At 46.3% G+C, this 23,246-nt stretch overlaps 1 protein-coding gene across 1 annotated transcript in view; it reads right to left on the reverse strand.

The window, feature by feature from the left end:
• SUGP1 (SURP and G-patch domain containing 1) overlaps positions 1 to 23,246 on the reverse strand; it is a 31,997-nt gene that overhangs the window by 4,784 nt on the left and 3,967 nt on the right. Inside the window, exons 3-8 of the mRNA XM_081816166.1 lie at positions 19,714 to 19,814; positions 17,676 to 17,876; positions 15,485 to 15,608; positions 14,632 to 14,732; positions 13,568 to 13,691; positions 5,247 to 5,602 (exon numbers count right to left, since the gene is read on the reverse strand). Of these exons, the coding sequence (XP_081672292.1) occupies positions 5,247 to 5,602; positions 13,568 to 13,691; positions 14,632 to 14,732; positions 15,485 to 15,608; positions 17,676 to 17,876; positions 19,714 to 19,814 (1,007 nt within the window). The remainder of the gene's footprint in view (positions 1 to 5,246; positions 5,603 to 13,567; positions 13,692 to 14,631; positions 14,733 to 15,484; positions 15,609 to 17,675; positions 17,877 to 19,713; positions 19,815 to 23,246) is intronic.

Below are 23,246 nucleotides of genomic sequence, written 5' to 3' on the forward strand. Positions count from 1 at the left end.
GGGCAGTGAGCCAGAGGCCATGAGACAGCCTCTCTCAGTCACCCATTCTCACCTGCAGAACGGGAGGACAACAGACTCCCCAACCTGGTGGGTTTGTGGTAGAAAAGGAGAAATGAGACTACACGCTGTCAAGGAGGCGGATGTTGGAGCGGATTGTGCAAAACTGACTGTGGTAATCACGGTGCTTATCATCATGCATTTCCTGAGCTTTCTTTGACAAGAATGGTTCCAAGTACTTTAAATTAAGGGAGAGAACAGGATCCATCTATATGCTGTCTATAAGAGACTCACTTTCGATACAAAGTCACAAACAAGTTGAAAGTGAAAGGACAGAAAAATATACTCCATGCAAACAGTAACCAAGAGCGAGCTGGGATGGCCATACTAGCATCAGACAAAATAGACTTCCAGCTAAAAAAGGTTACAAGAGACAAAGAAGGAGGTTCTATGTTGATAAAAAAATTTGAAACAGTAAGAAGATATAACGAGTATATAGCAAAAATTGACAAAACTGAGGGGAGAAATACACAGTTCTACAATAACAACTGGAGACTTCACTGACCCATTTTTAATTAGGGACAGGTATCTAGATAGAAAATCAGTAAGGATATAGAAGATTAAACACTAGAACCAGTGAGACCTAACAGACGCATACAGAACATGCAACCCAACAATGGCAGAATACAGTGCACATGGAACATTCTCCAGGATAGATTACATGTGAGGCTATAAAAACGAGTTTTAATCAATTTTAAAAGACTGAATTCATACCAAGTATCTTTTTTGTTCACAATGGAATGAAACTAGAAATCAGTAACAGAAGGAAAATTGGAAAACTCACAAATATATGGAAATTAAACACTCTTAAACAATCAATGGATCAAAGAGGAAATCACCAAGAGAGATTAGAAAAATTTAAGAGATGAAGGAACACGAAAGCACAAGACAGCTAAACTGATGGGACTGATCAAAAGCAGTGCTACAAGAGAAATGTACAGCTATAACTGCACATAATTAAAAGGAATTATCTCCAATCAATAACCTAACCGTACACCTTAAAGAACTAGAAAAAGAAAAGCAAACTAATTCCAGAGCTAGCAGAGGGAAGGAAATAAATAACAGAATGAAGATATAACACATAGGGAATAGAAATATAATATAGAAAATCCACGAAACCAAAAGTTGGTTTTTTGAAAAGATCAACAAAATTGACATACCTTTAGACAGACTGCCTAAGGAAAAAAAGAAAAGACTCATTAAAATCAGAAATGAAAGAGGGGATATTACGAATGACTTTACAGAAATAAAAAGGAACTGTAAAAGATTACTATGAACACCTGTTAAGCCAACAACTTGGATAACCTAGATGAAGTGAACCAATTCCTAGAAATGTATAAACCACCAAAACTAACTCAAGAAGGAAGAGAAAACCTAAACAGACTTATAGCAAGGAAGGAGATTGAATCAGCAATCAAAAACCTCCCAACAAGGGCGCCTGGGTGGCTCAGTCGTTAAGCGTCTGCCTTCGGCTCAGGTCATGATCCCAGGGTCCTGGGATCGAGCCCCACATCGGTCTCCATGCTCGGCGGGAAGTCTGCTTCTCCCTCTCCGACTCCCCCTGCTTGTGTTCCCTCTCTCTCTGAGTCTCTCTCTGTCTTATAAATAAATAAATAAATAAAATCTTTAAAAACAAAAACAAAACAAAACAAAAAACCTCCCAACAAAGAAAAGCCCAGAACCAGATGGCATTACTGCTAAATTCTACCAACCATTTAAAAGAACAATTAATGCTAATAATTCTTCTCAAACTCTTCCAAAAAACTGGAGAGAATATTTCCTAACTCATTCCATAACACTAGTATTACCCTGATACCAAAAGCTGACAAAGACACAAGAAAACCATAGACCAACATTCCTTATGAATATAGATGCAGACATACACAACAAAATACCAGCAAACTGAATATAATAGCATGCTAAAAGGATTATTCACCATGACCAAGTGGGGTTTATCCCAGATATGCACAGGTGGTTTAAATAGAGTGCTGGTACCAATTCCAAAGTGTGTGTGTGGGTGGAGGGAAGTTCCCCACACCAACGAGCAATTCTCAGACACCTGCTGGGTGTCCAATAGGCCAACTCAGTTCTAACACTACCCACCAGAAGGTAGCATAGGATTCCATGGGTTAAGGGGTCAGTCTTATAAGACTGCTCCCCCCGCCTCCCCAGCCAACTTTAGTCACCAACTATATAAGCCCAAGTCATCACCCATGCTGCTGACTGGCTGTAGATCAGAGGTTCCAATGATCCCCCTCCTGGGTTCAATTAATTTACTATACTGGCTCACACAACTCAGAAAAACATTTTACTTACCAGGTTACTGCTTTACTTACATATTATAAATGGATATAAGTTAGGAAAGCCAGATGGAAAAGATGCCCTGGGCAAGGTTTGGGGAAAGCGCCCAGAGCTTCTATGCTCTCTCGAGAACCTCCACTCTCCCTGAACCTCCGTGTGTTCACCAACCCGGAAGCTCTCTGAACCCTGTCTCTTTGGGTTTTTATGGAGACTTCACCACATAGGCATGATTGATAAAATCACTAGCTGCTGTTGACTGATTCAACCTCCAGCCCCTCTCCCCTCCCTGGAAACTAGGAGGTGGGACAGAAAGTTCCAACCCTCTATTCATGGTTGGATCCCCTGGCCACCAACCCCCATCCTTAGGTGCTTTCCAAAAGTCACCTCAGTAACATAAACCCACTTGTGGTGGAAAGGGGCTTATTATAAACAACAAGACCCCCATTTCACCTTTATGGCTCTGAAGCATTTTCATGAACTGAGGACGGAGACCAAATAATACAACAAAAGATGCTCCCACTGCTCTTATCACTCAGGAAATTCCAAGGGCTTTGGGAGGAACTGTGAGCCAGGAACTGTGAACAAAGACCAAATACATATGAGAAATATTATTTTGGTCATCTGAATGGCCAAATATGTATTTCTAATAAACCACAATATCACATGGTTCAATATAAGAAAATTAACCAATGTAATACACCACATTAACAGACTGAAGGAAAAAACCCATCCAATCATTTCAACTGATACAGAGAAAGCATGTGACAAAATCTAATACCCCTCCATGATAAAAACATTCAATAAACTAGGAACAGAAAGGAACTTCCTTTCTTACATCATACTCGATAGTAAAAGACTGAAAACATTCCCCCTAAGATCAGAACAAGTCAAGGATGCCCATTTTCCCCACCTCTATTCAACTTAGTACTGGAAATGCTAACTAGAGCAATTAGGCAAGAAAAAGAAATAAGAGGCATCCCACGTGGAAAACAAGAAGTAGAATTATCTCTACTTGCAGACGACATGATCATAATTATACACACAGGAAAACCTACAGAATCCACCAAAAGACTGTCAGAGCTAATAAGTGAATTCAGCGAAGTTGGGAGGATCCAACATCAACATGCAAAAATCAGTTTTATTTCTATACATTAGCAACAAACAATCCTAAACGAAAATTTAAAAAGCAATTCCGTTGACAATAGCCTCAGGAAAAAAAAAAATCACTTAGGAACAAATTTAACCAAGGAAGTGTCAGACATGTACAATGAAAACTACAAAACATGTTGAAAGAAATTAAAGATCTAAATAAATGGAAAGATATCCTGTGTTCAGTCTGGAAGACTGGTTGTTGTTGTTGTTGTTGTTGTTGTAAGGAAGACTTAAGTATTGTTATCGTGTCCATACTGCCCAAAGCAATCTATAGACTCAAGGCAACCCCTATCAAAATCCCAACAGTGTTTTTGCAGAAATGGAGAAGCCCATCTGAAAATTCAAGACCCTCAATAGCCAAAGCTTGAAAAAGAAAAAGTTGGAAGACTCACACTCCCAATTTCAAAACTTACTACAGAGCTACAGTAATCAAAACAGTTGGTACTGACCTAAGGACAGACATACAAACCAGTATAACAGAATAGAGAGCCCAGAAATAAACCCTTACATCTAAGGACAACTGATTTTTGACAAGGGTTTCAAGACCATTCAATGGGGAAAGAAAAGTCTCTTCAACAAATGGGGCTGGGAAAACTGGATCTCCAAACGCAAGAGAGTAAGTTGGATCCTTAGCTTATATCATATATAAAAATTGCCTCAATATAGATCAAAAGTCCCAAAACTATAAAAAACTTAGAACATTGGGGCAAATCTTCATGACCTTGAATTTAGCTATGGTTTCATAAATGAAACCAAAAGCACAGGCAACAAAAGAAAAAATAAATGGAACTTAGTCAAAATTTAAAACTTCTGTGCATCAAAGGACACCATCAAGAGAATAAAAAGACAATCCACAGAATGAGAGGATGTATTTGCAAACCATGTATCTGAATAGGAGGTTACTATCCAGAATATATAAAGAACTCCTACAACTCAACAACAAAGACAGCCCAATTTAAAAGTGGGCAAAGGACTAAAATAGACATTTCTCCAAATAAGCTATACAAATGACCAATTAGCACATGAAAGATGCTCAATACCATCAGACATTAGGGAAACACAATTCAAAACTACAACGTGACTCCACTTTACACCTGCTGGGATGGCTATTATATAAAGGCAAGGGGGCACCTGGGTGGCTCAGTTGGTTAAGCGACTGCCTTCGGCTCAGGTAGTGATCCTGGAGTCCCGGGATCGAGTCCCGCATCGGGCTCCCTGCTCAGCAGGGAGTCTGCTTCTCCCTCTGACCCTCCCCCCCTCTCATGTGATCTCTCTCTCTGTCTCAAATAAATAAATAAAATCTTTAAAAAAAAAAAAAAGGCAAGGATGTGGAGAAATGGGAACCCTTGTGCACTGCTGGTGGGACTATCAAATGGTGCAGCTGCTGTAGAAAATAGTTTGGTGGTTCCTCAAAAAGTTAAACAGAATTACCATACGACCCAGTGATTCCACTCCTAGGTATAGGCCCAAGAGAATCAAAATCAAGGATTCAAATAGTACTTGTAGACCAATGTTCACAACAGCACTATTTACAGTTGCCAAAAGGTGGAAAAACCCACGTGTTCGTCAACTGATTAATGGATAAACAGTGTAGTCCATCCGTGAAATGGAATATCATTCAGCCATAAGGAATGAAACTCTGACATATGCTACAACACAGATGAAGCGTGGAAACACTATCTGAGTGAAAGAAGCCAGGCTATCCTGACAGAGGTGGGGGAAGGGGGTCAGCGCACCTGACAGAGGTGAAGGAGAGGCGTCTACATCCCTCTGTACCAGCTCGGCGGGTGGGAGTTCCACCTTGTCCTCTTCAGGCCCCCACCGGCTCTTCCGCTTCTTTTTCACAGTGGCTGTGGTGGTTGGCTTCCCAGGGATGGCTGGAGCTGGGGTGACTGCAGGCGAGGGGGCAGATGAGGCAGGGCAGGCAGCAGCTGGGGGCAAGGACCCCGATGGGGTCTCAGGAGGGGATTTGCGTTTCAGGCTGAGGTCAGGTGCCATGAGAGTGCCTGTGGGGCCAGCCTTAGCTTTCCGGAACTCTTCCAGCTTCTGTCGGTAGTATTTGTACCCCTGGCTGTTGGGTTCATATAGAAAGCTGCAAAGAAGAGTTGGGGGGGGGGCACACCGTTAGCTGGGCCCAAGCCCCCTGCCTGACTCTGGACAGGAGCAGCTTGGGCCTTGTGCATGTGTCCAGGTTAGCCAGGGTCATAGGAGGGTTGAGGTCTCCACCATGACCTCCCGCACTGCCAGACTTCAGTGGCTTCTGGCTCTGGTGGCCCAAGCTTGAGGAATAGTGTGATGTGCTCATGCTTGTTACCATGCCATTCCTGTGAGCCACTGGTCACTCTAAGTCCCTATACCATCTCTATGAGGCACCCATCACAACATATTTGACTCCCTGCTTCAAAGGAAAAAGGGGTGGGCTCTGTCAGACCTCCCCAGGCTCTGCAAGGCTTCTTCCCCTGCTGTTCTAGATGAGCACACTGGTGCCTTCAAACCAAGAAATCCTGAGTTGGGAGAGATACCTGGTGCCAGAAAGGGCAGGATTTGTCCCAAACCTGACAGCTTGGAAAATCTGTGCTTCTCTCTGATGTACCCTTGAGAGACATCAATAGCAAATGGAGGCAAAACAGAAACACTGGACATCGGAATGAACAGGGACTGGACTCCAAGTGAAGGGCAAAAGCCCCCACCTCACTGGAAGTTGAGGGTGCCCCTGGTCTTTCCCCACCAACGCCAGTCCCAAGTGTGAAGCAGGTGGGGCTGGGTTCAGAGCTGGCAGAAACTATGGCTCCCTCTGTACCTGCCCAGCATCTATCAGATTATGCATGTCTTGAGCTGACAGTCCCACCTCTGTGGTCCACACCAGACAGAAGAGTCACAGCTCAGCTCCATGAAGCAAAACCTGTGCACAGCATGAGCTACACAAGGTCTCGACAGGAGGGGCTAGACCTGCACTCATGGATCTTGAGGTTCTGGTCACAGCATAATGCTCTGCTGTGAAAGCAATGTGCAGGCTCAAGGATGCTGTAAATTCTTTTCATACAAGAAAGACAGGAGAAAGAAACACTGACGGTTTTCTATGTGTCTACATGAGAGCCAGAAAGGGGCAGAAGGACCCCAGCCCAGCTAACATCAGTACCTAAGATGGGATAGAAGGACAGGGAGATGGTGGCATCTCCTCTGCCCTCCTTCGTACTTCTTCACCCTAGAGGTAGACAGTGTGAACAGATCTACTTCTATTAAAGAAATGGAGTGCAATGCCTAGTTGGCTCAGTCAGTAGAGCATGTGACTCTTGATCTTGGGGTTGTGGGTTCGAGCCCCACATTGGGTGCAGAGATTACTTAAAAATAAAATCTTAAAAAAAAAAAAAAAAAAGAAACTGAGTAAGTAACAACCTTTCAAAAACAGAAAGCACTAGGCCTAGGAGTTCACTGGTGAATTCTACCAAATATTTAAGGAAAAAATTATATCAATTCTCTACAATCCCTTTCAGAGGACAGAAGAAAGAATACTTCCTAACTCATCCAATAACCCTAATACCAAAACCAAACAAAGATATCACAAGAAAACTACAGACCAATATCTCTCATGAACATAGATGGGAAAACTCTCAACCAAGTATTAGCAAACTAAATCCAGAAATGTATAAGAATTATAGGGGGATGGGGGGACAGACGATATACGTGAAGATTAAGAGGTACAAACTTCCAGTCATAAATAAGTCATGGGGATGAAAAATATAGCATAGGAAATAGAGTCAATAATAGTATAATAACTTTGTGTGGTAACACGTGGTAACTACCCTTCTCATCGTGAGCATTTCGTGATGTTATATAATTGTCAAATCACTATGTCGTACACCTGAAACTATGTATTATATGTCAACTATACTTCGATTAACATTTTTTTTAATTTTAAAGAATTATACAGAGTGGGATTTATTCCAGGCAAAAAAAAGAAAGAAAGAAAGAAGATCAGCAAGCCTTAAGAGGTAGTGCCTAAGGAAAGTGGATGAGGTGAGGATATATCACATCTGCGAGAAACAAGGGAATAAGGCATTTTTTTTCTCAAACTTTTTCTGAGCCTCTAGTTTGAACCTGTTGTTGATCTCAGTAGAAGGAATGAAAGTGAATAAACACTGTGATCTTTCATTATAAAAAAAAAGGGCAATCCATCACAACAATAAGTTAAAAAAGAAAAATCACATAATTATATCAATGGCTGCAGAAAAAGCCTTTGACAAAACCCAACACCCATTCATGATAAAAATACTCAGTAAACTAGGAACATAAGAGAACTTTAACTGATAAAAAGAGTATCTACAAAAAAACCCTACAGCTTACATCATACTTAATAGTGAGAAAACCAGAAGTTTTCCCACTAAGAATGGAAACAAGGCCAGAATATCCCACCTCACCAGTGAGTTTCAACACTGTACTAGAAGTCTTAGCTAATGCAATAAGAAAAGGTAAGAGCAAGTATACTCAGAAAGAAGAAATAAAACTGTCTCTGCTCACAAATAACATGATCATCTATACAGGAAAAAACTGATTAAAAAACTCCTGGAACTAATACGTGATTGTAACAAGGCTACAAGATACAAGGTTAATATACAAAAGTCACCTGGTTTCCTATATTCCAGGAATGAACAAGTGGATTTGAAATTAAAAACACAATACCATTTACATTAGTACACAAAAAAATGTAGTATTTAGGTATAAGTCTACAAAATATGAACAGATTCTATATAAGGAAAACTACACAACTCTGATGAATGCATTCAAAGAACTAAATAACTGGAGAGATATTCCTTGATTATAGATAGGAAAACTCAATATTGTCAAGATGTTGCTTCTTTCTAACTTGATTTACAGATTCAGTGCCATCTGAGTCAAAATCCCAAGTTATTTTGTGGATATTGACTGATTCTAAAGCTTATACAGGCACAAAAGACCCATTAATAGCCAACACAATATTGAACAAGAACAAAGTTGGAAGACTGACATGACCAGATTTCAAGGCTTACTGTAAGCTACAGTATCAAGGCAGTGCGGTATTAGTGAAAGAATAGACAAACGGATCAATAGAACAAAGGGCCCAGAAATAAACCCATATAAACATGGTCAACTGATCATTGACAAAGGAGCAAAGACATTCTTTTCAACAAATGGTACTGGGGGACTGGACATCCACATGCAAAAAAAAAAAGAATCTAGACACAGAATCTCACACCCTTCACAAAAATTAACTAAAAATGGATCATAGATTTAAATGTAAAATGCAAGGCTATAAGGCTCCTAGAAGATAACACAGGAGAAAATCTAGATGACTTCATGGATGGTGATGACTTTTTAGAGAGACTCAAGGCACAATCATGAAAGCCACTGATAAGCTGGACTTCATTAAAATTTATTTCTTTTAAAGATTTATTTATTTGAGAGAGAGAGCACAAACAGGTGGTGTGACAGGCAGAGGGACAGGGAGAAGCAGGCTCCCCGCTAAGCAAAGAGCCCGATTTGGAGGACTCCAGGATCATGATCTGAGCTGAAGGCAGATGCTCAACCGACTGAACCACCTAGGTACCCCTAAAATTGAAAACTTCTGCTGTGCAAAAGCCACACTATCAAGAGAAGATACACCACTAACTGGGAGATAATATTTGCAAAAGACACATTTGATAAAAGGACTATGATCCAAAATATACAAAGAACTCTTAAAACTCAACAATAAGAAAACAAATAACCCAATTAAAAAATGAGCCGATGATACACAGATGGCAAATAAGCATATAGAAAGATGTTCCACAACATATGTCATCAAGAAAATGGAAATTAAAACAACACTGAGATACCACTACACATGCATTAGAATGGCCAAAATCCAGAACACTGAGAACATCAAATGTTGGCGAGCAGGTGGAGCAATAGGAACTCTCACTCACTGCAGAGGGAAATGCAAATGATACAGCCACTTTGGAAGACAGTTTGGCAGTTTCTCACAAAACTAAACGTACCATGTGATCCAACAATCACGTTTCTTGGTATTTACTCAAGAGTTGAAAACTTATGTCCCTACAAAACCCTGCACACAGATGTTTATAGCAGTTTCCTTCACAATCGCCAAAATTTGGAAGCAACCAAGATGTTCTGCTGTAGCTAAATGAATAAACTGTGGGACATCCAGACAATGGAATATTATTCAGTGCTAAAAAGAAATGAACTGTCAAGCCATATAAAGACATGGAAGAATCAGTCTTAAACCCAAGCCAAAGAAGCCAATCTGAAAAGACTACATACTATATGACTCCAATTATATAACATTTTGGAAAAGGCAAACTATGGAATCGGTAAAAAGATCAGTGGTTGCCAGGAGTTGGGGAGGAAGAAGGGATGAATATGTGGAATATGGGTGATTTTAGGGCAACAAGAATACTTTATATGACGCCATAATGATGGATACATGTCATTGTATATTTGTCCAAACTCACAGAAGGTACAACGCCAAGAGTGAACCCTAAAGTTAACTGTGGAGTCTGGGGGATTATGAAATATCAAAGTAGCTTCATCAACTGTACTACTCTAGTGGGGAATGTTGATAATAGGGGAGGCTGTGCATGTGTAGAGGCAGGGGCATGTGAGAAATCTCTGTACCTTCCCTTCAATTTTGTGTGAACCTAAAACTGCCCTAAACAAAAATGACATCTTAAAAAAAGTTAAGAGAGGGGTGCCTGGGTAGCTCAGTTGGTTAAGCGACTGCCTTCGGCTCAGGTCATGATCTTCAGGTCCTGGGATCGAGCCCCACATCAGGCTCCCTGTTCAGCAGGGAGTCTGCTTCTCCCTCTTCCTGCTACTCCGCCGGCCTGTGCTCTCTCTCTGTCAAATAAATAAATATTATTAAAAAAAAAAAGAAAAGAAAAAGTTGAGAGAGGGGAGCCGGGGTGGCTCAGTCGGTTAAGGGTCTGCCTTCGGCTCAGGTCATGATCCCAGGGTCCTGGGATCGAGCCCCACATCGGGCTCCCTGCTCCGCGGGGAAGTCTGCCTCTCCCTCTGCCTCTCCACCGGCTCTTGCTCTCTCTCTCTCTCTCTCAAATAAATAAATAAAATCTTAAAAAAAAAAAGTTAAGAGACAAAAGCAAAAAAATTTTCTAAGAGGGAAGGGAAAAGTTGGCTGGATGTGAAAAAAGACGCTTGGCAACCAGGAAGGGTCGAATACGAATTTAAGGCTATCTGGTTTCTATATTCTGATTTAAAAGATTTTTTAACTTGACAACATAAGACTTTCCTGTTAAAATGGCATGGAGTATGGTGGTGAAGGCACCTCCTCCCGCTGATCTCTGCCTCAGTTTCGTCCCCTGTAAGAAAGAGGCCAGCAACAGGGCTAGAAAAGAACAACGTGGCTCGCCCGGGTGACAGGTTCAAGTGCTACGTGGCTCATGGTGGATGCTGAGCTTGTGCTACACCTTCACCTAACTGATCTGATGGCCGCAATCCCACTGAGGAGATGCAGTTATTAAGAATTTAGCCCACTGAGGGACGCCTGGGTGGCTCCGTTGTTAAGCGTCTGCCTTCGGCTCGGGTCATGATCCCAGAGTCCTGGGATCGGGTCCCACATTGGGCTCCCTGCTGAGCAGGGGGCCTGCTTCTCCCTCTCCCTCTGCCTCTCACCCTGCTTGTGCGCGCGTGCTCTCTTTCCCTCTCTCTCTGTCAAATAAATAAATAAATAAAATCTTTAAAAAAGAAAAAAAAGAATTTAGCCCACTGAGGCTGGACGTTCAATTTGTGACTCATTTTTCAAGATTAGGGATGATGCTGTATTTAACATTTCTGGGGATGGCATCACAGAAGTGGGATGACCAGTCAAAGGAATGGGTGTTTCCAGTTTCTTTATAGATAAGCCATTGTTACAGATTGTTTCCCAAAACAGAGCCGCTGGGGTGTGCCCGGCCCATGTGAGGAATCAGGAGGGCAGGAAAGGGCCAAGAGAGGCAAACACACGAGCAGTTCCTATTACATTTGGACGGTGAAAAAAACTGCCTCACACCTGTCTCCATGCGGAGATTAAACAGATCATGCTGCTCACCTTTAGCCCCTTCCCCACCAGGGACCCCAGGCTCTGCCTTTGCCCTGGCACCCCTTCTTCCCTCTGGCCTCATCACAGTAACACCCAACAAGCTGGGCAACCACCAGTGAAGCCCCACAGAGGACCCAGAGCTGCCTATGCCAAGAGCGTCTCTCAGTCCTGACCCCAGGGGGAAGGCTCGGCCAGTGCTGCTGGGTCCTGGACCTCCCTGACCCAGGAGAGCAGGCTGGGCTCACAGCCTTGACAGAAATCTATAACCTTGCCCGCTTTACCTACCATAGATCTTTTCATAGTCAGTTCTACTTACGACGAGTGACGGCAAATTAAAGGTCCTTAAATAAACTTACTTAGGTAAACAGAGTTAAAAAAAAAAAATGCAGTGACTTAAAGTAAAATATTAAGTCAATGCTGATTTGGGTGGTGGAGTGGTGGCCGGTATCACGATGTTGTGAGGAGATCTCAGGTGGATCTCTAGACCAGGCAGACCCCTCTCTTGAACTCCAGACCCAAACACCCCATGGCCCCCATGAGGGCTCCTGGCTGCCCAGGTACCACATACACGGATCCCTGAACTCCCCAGCAGCCGTCTCCCTGCCCTCGTCCACCGAGTCACTGAGCCTCGGCCCTCCCTCCCCTAGTCCCCACGGTTTTATCAGCACTGCCCCTCCGCCATGTTTCTCCTCTGCCTGTCTGCTTTGACCTGGTGGGCCTGTCCCCCCTTACAGCTGTGGCCAGTGACCTTGGAAGCACACTTTACCCTGTCACTCTCTATGTGGACCCTCCAAAGGCTGTCAGTGAACACCTGCCCTCTGGGACCTGGCCCTGCCTGGCTCCAAGGCCCAGGGACACTGCATGCTGACACTCGCCCTGCACGCCAGCCACATTGGCGCGGCACTCGGATCTCTGCTGCTTCACTCCTGCTTCCTTCGTCTTGAGTGCCCAGTGGCATCTATAGCCACTGACTCAACTAGCCCAGACTGCTGCTCCTGGACTTCTTGTTACACATGCCATCACATCTCCTCGCTTCCTCAGTCAGAATTTTGTTATTCATGGCCAAAAACATCCTCACGGGTGCATCATCCCCACATCAACTTCAGTATCCATCTCATAGCCCCTGCTGGTCCCTACCCAGCAGCAGTGACTGCCCAGCCCCCACTCCAACACCCTGCCCCCCAATAACCTCCCTCTAGCAAAGAGGAGGTGCTGAACCCACCCAACTTGTGAAAAGGTAAACACAGACCCAGCCTGAGGGGCTGGGATGTAGCTGCATGGCTGGAGACAGCAGGGAAGCCAGGCTGTTTGTCCCAAGCCCTCCGTGGAACCTGTGTACAGGCTGAGGGTTCCCACTTCACAGAGCCTAAGGTACCACATTCCCACTTTCCTGCCATTCCCCCACTGAATAGGTCTGACCCTACAAAAGCACAAAGTGAACAACACTTCTAGGAGTTTCTGCCCAAGAGCCTGGCCTGCTCCTAGCCTAGGGCTGCCATCTCTGTTAGAAAGGGAGCCAGGGGGCACTAGGGACTTTCTCCATGAGGCCCGTTGAAAACAGGACACCCCAGGGTGCCTGGGTGGCTCAGTCATTAAGCGTCTGCCTTCGGCTCAGGTCATGATCCCAGGGTCCTGGGATTGAGCCCTGCATCGGGCTCCCTGCTCCGCGGGAAGCCTGCTTCTCCCTCTCCCACTCCCCCTGCTTGTGTTCCCTCTCTCGCTGTGTCTGTGTCAAATAAATAAAATCTTTAAAAAAACAAACAAAAAAACACACAAAAAACCCCAAAACAGAACACCCGAAGGGTCCCCGCATGCCTGTTGCCCATGGGGTGGCAGAGCTGGGCTTGGGGGTCAGAGCTCCTGGGCCCAACCCTGCCACATTCTGATTGTGGGACTCTGATATGTTGAGCCCACTGGGGGCAGGGGGTGGTGGTGCTGCAATTAGGGTGTGTGTGGGGTCATCTCCCCGTTTAGTTCCCCTCTTACCTGAATGCCTGGTTCTCGCGGTTGTTCTGAAGAGCGATGGTTTCCACTTCTGGACCCCCGTCCGCTATGAACCTGGCCAACTTTTCTGCAAGGTTCTTGGCCTCTTCGTCCTCTGGGGGTGAAACTTTAAGCAGGCTGTCAGTACTGAGCTCAACTCACCACACCCAACAGCCTAATTTCTGCTAAGAACCCCATGGGTAACAAGAGGGGTTTATTTTAGGAACAATGCAAAGAAAAACAGGCAAATGGGAATCAGATTACTGCACTGGGACCAAATACCAGAGTTAATATTACAATATATCTTGAGACCCTGCCCCCACCCTGCACCCTGCCCCTTCCCGCCCCACAGATCATAGAACAGAATGTGAGAGAAGGTCTGGATCCAGGCTGGAGGGGAGATGGGAGCCCCACCTCAGTCTTTCTGCCAGGGGCTGCCCATCCAGGTCACACACGGAAGTGGGCCTGGCCCTCCTCTCCTGGGGAGAAGGTCAGGGCACAGGGCGGCAGGAGACAGACAAAACACACCGACCTCTGTGGCCTGTGTTTGGCCTAAACATCGATGCCCCTGCCACCCACTATAATCTGGCTGGGATTTTACTTCATGATGGCTGGAGACCAGCTAGCATCTCCCCCTCCCCTGATACTCATCCCATCAGGAGTTCACCAGCTGATCCCTTCTGTCCTCTATCCCCCTCCCCAAGAGTCAGGCACATTTGTCTTTAGGCTCTCAGTGCCAGACAGGCAGCAGCAGCTCATTAACACTTATTTAAATAACCAAGGACCAACAGACAAGTGCTCCCTCCTCCACTCCATATACACGCACAGAGCAACACTCTTGAACATAACAATGACCTTGACCTTTGCCCTCAGACTCTCCCTCACCTCAGACCACTGGTGAAGAGGGGCAATGCTGTTCCCAGTGTGACCCTGGCTGCCTGACAGGGCACAGACCTGGGCCCTAGGCACCACCCCATGCACCAGAGCCTCCCAGAACCCCGGTTCCACATGGGATGTGGTTTGTCCACACACCTCCCCAGAACCTCCCACCCCCTCCACCCACTTACCTTTCTGAGAGGATGCCTGCAACTTCTGTGCCTCCTTTCTTATCTCAGCCACCTTCTTTCTGTAGTAGAGGAATTCCCTGCTATTCTTATCATGCAAAAACCTGGAGAGAAGTTTTGCAAAATAGACAGGAGGGTGAGCAGTGGGGATGGGCTGACCCAAGCAGCTTCTGAAGAACGTTGTGCAAAAGCAAGCTGGTGGGGCGCCTGGGTGGCTCAGTCGGTTAAGCATCTGCCTTCAGCTCAGGTCATGATCCCAGGATTCTGGGATTAAGCCCCACGTCAGGCTCTTTCTCCCACTCTTTCTGCCCCTCTGCCCACTTGTGCATGCGCTCTCTCTCTCAAATTAACAAAATCTTAAAAACATTAAAAACAAAAACGAAACAAAAGCAAGCTGATGAGCAGAGACACCTTGATGAGGCCCAAGATTAAGCCTCTGCACCACACCGGAGCTCCTGCGACCTCTGGTGTGAGTTAGAAAGCACTTGGGGGGTGCCTGGGTGGCTCAGTTGGCTAAGCGACTGCCTTCGGCTCAGGTCATGATCCTGGAGTCCCGGGATCGAGTCCCGCATCGGGCTCCCTGTTCCGCAGGGAGTCTGCTTCTCCCTCTGACCCTCCTCCCTCTCATGCTCTGTCTCTCATTCTCTCTCTCTCTCTCTCTCTCATAAATAAATGAATGAATGAATGAATGAATGAAAGAAAGCACTTGGAAACTCGGACCAGTGGTCTGGCCCACATGAACAAGCACCCAACCCCGACCAGCCTCAGTAACCAGTAGGGTTTTACAAGAACGCACGTACTACTGTGTGACAAGAACATTAAGCAGTGGTGGCCTTCCCCTCCCAGAAATACTTACGAGAACGCCGGGTTATCCTTGTAGTTCTCCATAGCTACTTTTTCTAACTCGGGGCCTCCTTCTGCCACAAAGCGGGCCAATTTCTCTATCACTTTCCGAGTCTCGGCTCCCTCTGGGGGTGAAACTTTAAGGAGGCTGTCAGTACTGGGGTTCAACTCACACACCCCACAGTCAACAGGCACACTCTCTCTATGGACCACAACGACAGAGGGGTGGGGGAGAAGAGGGTGAAATGCGGGAGGTTGTCGGGTGTCCTGAGTCCAAGCACAAAGCACTGTGACGAGGGGGAAGGCAGTCTAAACAGTCTTCGTGAGACACACTGGGCGGGAGGGAAGTGTGGGAGTCTCTGGGAGACCAAGCCGATCCCAGGCTCGGAGGGAGATGTCAGAAAACATAACCAGTCTCCCTTTTTTTCTGAAATGCTTAATTCCTTTTATTTACCAGGGTTCAGTTTAACAAATTGGTTTCCTGTCACCTTCCAAGATGACAAATTCCTTTTAAAGTGTCATTACAAACTCTGACTTAAACACATCGAGTGAGTTTCAATCCATTTTAAACATATCAGGTGGGTTTCAATCCATTGCAATTAATGTCATCACAGAAGCTCAATTGTCCCCTCTGCAGCTGGTAGAGCCTCTTCAGGAGTCTCTGATGGCCTCCTCGCTATCTGCTGGGACAGGGTGCTCCAGGATCATCTCATACACTTCCTGACCAGACCTAGAGCCAGCCATTTCTCCAAGAAGTCCTGGTGTCCATGAGGGAGAAAATGTGTCTCCAGACCACGCCAGGGGCGCTCACCGCAACAGGCTTAATCATTACCTCAGGGCCTTTACAGTGAACAGAGCTATAGAAATGTTCTTTTTGTATTTGTATTAGCCTCCCCTTTGATCCGCATGGAACTTCCTTTTGTATTTTATTGCTGGCCCGTTCCTGAGGCATCTGTTGGCCAATTTACAGCTCATGTCCCTTTTATGACAACTCCCAGGAGAAATTTCTCCCTGCCACTGCCTAGGAATGTTCACTGCTCTCAGCAATAGGGCTAGACACTGAACCTGCAGCCAAACTTATTCCCCTTTTTGCCTTGGCTGCCAGGAAGCTGGGGGATGGGAGGTCAGGGATCTGTGGCCTGAGGAGGACCCTCAAGAGGTCCCAGGAACTTTCTGTAGCCACCTTTCCCCCAAGCCTTATGCTCTTCCTGAGTGCCTGGCAATGACTCTGACCTGTTTGACATTTACCAACACAGGTGCTCTTCTGAGGCCATGTCAAAAGCAGGCCGTAAGAGGCCTCAATGCCCTTGAGACACTCACTGCCCCCTGTAAAGCATCACTTCTCAGCAGGGTACTGTCAGAGCTGCCGTGATGCCTCAGGAAACAGCCCCTTCCCTGGCTCCATCCTGACAGAGGTTGGCCATTGATCTGCTCAGATGCATGGCCATAAGCCGGCCCCCTCATTGAGAGTAACAAGTGTGAAGGCTGTCACAGCGTAACTATATGGTTATTTCAATCCGTCCTCACCATCGGGGTGATGGGACTGCATCAGCCTGTCTGGGGCAGAGGTGGCCCAGGCCTGCACATGGCTCAGGAGGCACCGAGGCCTCGTGCTGAATGCAGGCGGAGTTAGCCACAGTGGGGGTGCTGCCCCTGCCACCCCCACCCTCCTATACGACAGGGCCTGGGCTGACTCTCCAAGAAAAATGACCGTTCTTCCCCTGGGCAGGAAAGCGTGCCCTCCAACCTGTGGGCCTGGACCTCTGGCCCAAACTGGTGGGGACAATAACCCGCAATGCGAAGAGGCACTTCTGGTTCTCAGAGGGCTGAGAGAGTGTGCACCCAGACAGGGGAGCCATGGAAGCTCCTTCTCTCATGCTGGGACAAGGAGAGACACAAGTGAATATGCTCCTCCGAGAATACCCCTGCCCTGGCTGGAGACCAACCCACACGGGCGGAGGATGCTTCCCACGGCTCCCAGGTCAAAGTCCACAGTCTATAGCCCTCCACACTTCCCTTTCACTGTTCCCCAACACCCTTTCTTCACTCCCCCCAACCCTGGAGGGTCCCACGCGGGCCCCTGGCTCAGCCTGGAGGGCTAGCGGCCTCCCACCACTAGCCACACTTTCCCTGCTGACCATGGGTCCCACCCATGGAGCTGGAGGGGCAGTGGTCAAAGGAAGGTGGCAGCTCCCGCACCCTACCTTTGATCTCCAGCCACTGCTCGTAGTCTTCCTCCTCATCCTCATCAGGAGACTGGAAGACACTTGGGCGGCTGGCCACGGGTAGCTGCTTGGCATGCACATAGTTCTTCATCTGGCCTGGTGGGCTGCTGATGAGAGGGGGCCTCTTCCCGGGGCGGGGGAGTACTCGAGTGGGGGCACTGGGTGTGCTAGGTGGGGCATCTTGGGATAGAAAGAAAGACACCCATGCTCAAGGTCTGAGATGCACACTGCCCCATCTTCTCACCTAACATGGATGCGTGAGTGCATAGGTAGGGCTGAGCCCTTGGCTTCCAGCATGGTGACTGTCAGGGAGTGGGCACTCAGAGAGGACACCATCCTCGTTTTATAGAAGAGGTCACTAAGGCTCAGGAATGATTTGTCACGGTCACCCAGCCTGGAGAAGAAAGGCTGGGCTCTGCAGGCAGCAGCTCTGGCAGAAGACTCCCTAACATTTGTGCCCAAAGCCCAGGGATGTGCCAGCTCTTCTGGATAAGGCCTGAATCCCCACACCTGGCTTATAACAATTCCCTCCGACTGTCGGTGGCAAGCTGGAGACAGCCTACTCGGGCTTTTCAAACACAGCTCCTGGCCTAAGATCTTGCAGTGAAGGGCTGATACAGTCCTTCCTCCCTCTCTGTGAGTGAATTTGGTCTTAGCTGTTTCCTAGAAAGACTGACAAAGACTGAAGGTCAGCTGTTTTGCCAGCAACTTTCTTACATTAAAAGTAAGCTGACTGAGGGGCGCCTAGGTGGTTCAGTTAATTATCCGACTTTTTTTTTTTTTTAAGATTTTATTTATTTGACAGAGAGAGAGAGACAGCACAAGCAGGGAGAGGGGCCAAGGGAGAAGGAGGCTCCCCACTGAGCAGGGAGCCGGCTAAGGGGTTCAATCCAAGGACCCTGGGATCATGACCTGAGCCAGACAGACACTTAACGACTGAGCCACCCAGGTGGCTCTGAATCTTTTTTAAAAAACAAAATTAAGCTGGGGTGCCTGGGTGGCTCAGTCAGTTAAGCATCTGCCTTCGGCTCAGGTCATGATCTCAGGGTCCTGGGACCGAGCCCCACATCGGGCTCCCTGCTCAGCCCCTCCCTCAGCTCCCTCTCCCCCTCCCCCCTACTCGTGCGCGCTCTCTCTGAAATAAAAATAAAATTAAAAAAAAATTAAGTTGATTGGTAAACTACACAACCATAGATATGAGTGGACTCCCTGTAATCATGGAGCTCCTATGGGCCAGGTGGCCCTCCCACCTATGGATGGGGTCCCATCCCTCAAACCTAAGTTGCTGCTCTAACCCACGCTGTGGTCCCACAGCCGTAGTGTTGGTTTGTAACCCTCCGGGGAGCTTCCCTGGTATAATCTGAACCTGGCCTCTATACTCAGCAGGGAGAGACCACAGAAAAAGGCAGGCCACTCCAGGTTGGTAAGCAGCTGTAATAAGCAAAAGGAACTTACATATGAGGCTTGTCTTGGGCAGCAGCAAAATGAACGGATCCCCGCACCCACCCACCAAATCTTAAAAGTTTATGGAGACCTTAAGTGGACTCAGTCACATATACTCACAGATGTTCTCAATACCACATCACTATCTCAAAGCTATGTGCTTGGAGTAGCTTCTGGAAAGACAAGGGGAACCCGTATTTCAAGCACAGGGGAGGGGGCAAGGGGCCTCTAAGTGCCAGCCAGTGTCCAGCTCACCGGTCAACTGGAGGGCATATCTTTTCCATGACATTCCCCAACACCCGGGGCATGTTTAGTCAGGCCCCTAACCCCTGGACTGAAATCTGGCTTATCTGTCTCTGCTCCTATGGGGTAAGCACCTTGAAGGCTAGGTCTGTGCTCTCCCTGACCATTTACTGTAGGGACGAACAGAATTCATCCCAATCAATGTGGGAGGAGAGAAGTAAGTCTGAGGCAGGACCTGCTATTTCTGTGACGCCCAGCGACTCCCGGAGGAGAGAGCCAGCAGGGTGAGCCCCAGCAGAGGGAGACTCAGGAAGCGGGTGACAGCACTCACCTGTGCTGGTCTGTGCCTTCTGCAACTTCAGAAACTGCTGCAAGAAGCTGCCGTCATTAGCAAACTTGTTGGAAACGGAAGAGTTGTGTGCATTCGCAATTCTAGACCCGAGACAGAGGACAGAGAGGGTGAGCCACAAGAGGAGGGGCAGGGGCCTGCCTTACCCGTCTCAGCCCCACACCCACCCCACGTTCTCACCTAATGGGACCCAAAACCCTGCCCCAAAGATGTCTGGGGACTCTTGAGTACACAGAGTGGCCTTCGTAGTAATATGGAATAATCTTGTTCTAGTCAAAGCAATACTGTCTGTATTGATGGTATCGCTACCTATATATCGACCCTCCAGGTTCAAACAGTATCTGCAACAAGACAGCTCAGAAGCACCTGCTCCTCCTGCACAGCACCTGCATGCTTGTTAACTAATTATCTGCGCTGTTCCTGGCTCCCATGTCTGTCTTCTCAGCTGGATATCAGAGATTTCCAAGGCAGGGCCTGTGTCTATACCCACATGTGACTGCAGTTCCGGACCTGAGCCAGTCAGCACTTCTGTGGGTATCACAGGTGCACGGCAAAATACCGAAAGTGATCTCTTGGTGGAAGAATTACAGGGGAATTTTATATTCTTCTTATTTTTACACTCTCTTTTGTTTGCAAAACGTATGTTTAAACATCTAATTTCAACAAGTCAGCACCAAAGCAAACCCAGGAGCCCAAATGTTTAATTCAAATTCATTTTTCCTGATCATAAAAGCAACAGAGGTTTATTATGGTGCAAACGGGAACGTAGAAAAATAGAAAGCAAAGGGAAACATCCAAAAGAGTCTCTTCCCCTGGGGCGCCTGGGTGGCTCAGTCGTTAAGCGTCTGCCTTCGGCTCAGGTCATGATCCCAGGGTCCTGGGATCGAGCCCCACATCAGGCTCCCTGCTCAGCAAGAGGCCTGCTTCTCCCTCTCCCACTCCCCCTGCTTGTGTTCCCTCTCTCGCTGTGTCTCTGTCAAATAAATAAATAAAATCTTAAAAAAAAAAAAAAAAAGAGTCTCTTCCCCTCAGAACAGCCACTACTAACTCTTTGAGTTGTCCCCTAACTTAGAAACAGAAGGAAATAAGGCTACGATCATAGTATATATCCTACTTCTTCCATTTTCTACTATAACATACCATCCTGCCCCAAACCTCAGAAATTCCTAATATATACTGCTTTCAAGGCCACACAACACTCCAATTTTTGTTATTAGTTATTACAAGTGCTATATACTTATATATATTTATACATAATACATAGCCTATTCATATATAATATATATTATATATAATTACTATATACTATATATATCATTATAATGTAATTATTATCAGTCACTGTTACACTCACACATCCAATAATTGGTAAAGGCTCAGGGAGCCCACAGGCCTAGCCTTTTTCTATTAAAATTAAGTTTATTCTGGGCACCTGGGTGGCTCGGTTGGTTAGGCGACTGCCTTCAGCTCAGGTCATGATCCTGGAGTCCCTGGATCGAGTCCCACATTGGGCTCCCTGCTCGGCAGGGAGTCTGCTTCTCCCTCTGACCCTCCCCCCTCTCATGTGTTCTCTCTCATTCTCTCTCTCTCAAATAAATAAATAAAATCTTTAAAAAAAAAAATTAAGTTTTATTCTTCTAAAAATTCTAAAATTCTAAAAAGTCTTATTCTTCTAAAAATCTGTTGTAATGAACTAAAAATGGAAACAACTTAATCAACAAATAGCACTAGTTCAATAAATCACAGGACTTCCATAGGGCAGATGGAGCAGCCCTGAATACTTAAAATTTTAGAGATAAAGCAATAAAGTACAATATGAAATGAAAAACAAAACAAAACAAAACAAAAGCAGGATGTAAAACAACTACAAGGATGGTTAAGCATCCAACTCTTAATTTCTGCTCAGGTCATGATCTCAGGGCTGTGAGATTGAGCCCAGCATCGGGCTCAGCACTGAGCATGGAGCCTGCTTAAGATTCTCTCTCTCCCTCCCCCCTCCCTCTACCCCCCCAGGCCCCCTCCCCCAAAGAAAACCAAACAACAACTACAGTATGGCCCTATTTATGTGAAAAAATATTTGAATTAAAAATTTAATAGGGGCGGGCGCCTGGGTGGCTCAGTTGGTTGGGCAACTGCCTTCGGCTCAGGTCATGATCCCGGAGTCCTGGGATCGAGTCTCACATCGGGCTCCCGGCTCAGCAGGGAGCCTGCTTCTCCCTCTGACCCTATCCCCTCTCATGCTGTTTCTCTCTCTCTCTCTCTCAAATACATACATACATACATACATAAATAAAATTGTTAGGGGCGCCTGGGTGGCTCAGTCAGTTAAGCAGCTGCCTTCTGCTCAGGTCATGACCCCAGGGTCCTGGGACTGAGCCCCAAGGCAGGCTCTCTGCTCAGCAGGAAGCCTGCTTCTCCATCTCCCACTCCCCCTGCTTGTGTTCCCTCTCTGTGTCTCTCTCTGTCAAATAAATAAATAAAATCTTAAAAAAAAAAAAAGGAATAACCATCAAGGGGTGTCTGGGTGGCTCAGTCAGTTAAGCATCTGCCTTCGGCTCACATCAGGCCCCCTGCTCGGCAGCGAGTCTGCTTCTCCCTCTGCCCCTCCCCCCTGCTCATGCTCTCTCTCTCATAAATAAAATCTTTTTGAAGGGTTACGATTTTGGTTTTGCCTCGTTTTCCTCTCCTTTAGTTTCCATCAAGTCTACCACATATATGTAAAGTTGAGGGTTTTTTTTTTTTTTTTTAAGATTCATTTATTTTTTAGAGCTAGAGAAAGAGAGCACAGCAGGGAGGGGCAGGAGAGGGAGACTGTCTCAAGTGGACTCCGTGCCAAGCCTGGAGCCCGACGTGGGGCTCGATCCCATGACCCTGAGATCACACACGACCTGAGCCAAAACCAAGAGTTGGATGCTCAACTGACTGCGCTACCCAGGTGCCCCTGTAAAGTTTTGTTTTTCTTTTCCCCATACAAGAGAGAAGTTTCTGCTGACCCTGGTCTTGTCCTCATCTATGAATATACTATGAATATCTCCCTCAAGAGGGATGGAAAGAAGGTGGGGACAATGAAAGACAAGAAAAAACACCTCGGGGCAGCAGCAAGCAGCAAATGAATCCCACTTGAAAACCACCCATTAACAGATGGTAAGGGATATTATGCAGCCTTTAAAAATTCTGGCTCTTGGGCGCCTGGGTGGCTCAGTTGGTTAAGCGACTGCCTTCGGCTCAGGTCATGATCCTGGAGTCCAGGGATCGAGTCCCACATCGGGCTCCCTGCTCGGCAGGGAGTCTGCTTCTCCCTCTGACCCTCCTCCCTCTCATGCTCTCTGTCTCTCATTCTCTCTGTCTCAAATAAAAAAAAAAAAAAAAAATTAAAAAAAATAAAAAAATAAAAAAATAAAAATTCTGGCTCTTGATGAACAGATAAGCAAAACATGGTCCATCCACACAATAGAGTATTATTTGGCCATGAAAAGGAATGAAGTCCTTACACATGCTAAAAAGTGATGAACCTT

This window comes from Leptonychotes weddellii, chromosome 1, assembly GCF_054177405.1.
Source record: "Leptonychotes weddellii isolate Sample4059 chromosome 1, ASM5417740v2, whole genome shotgun sequence".
NCBI lineage: Eukaryota > Metazoa > Chordata > Mammalia > Carnivora > Phocidae > Leptonychotes > Leptonychotes weddellii.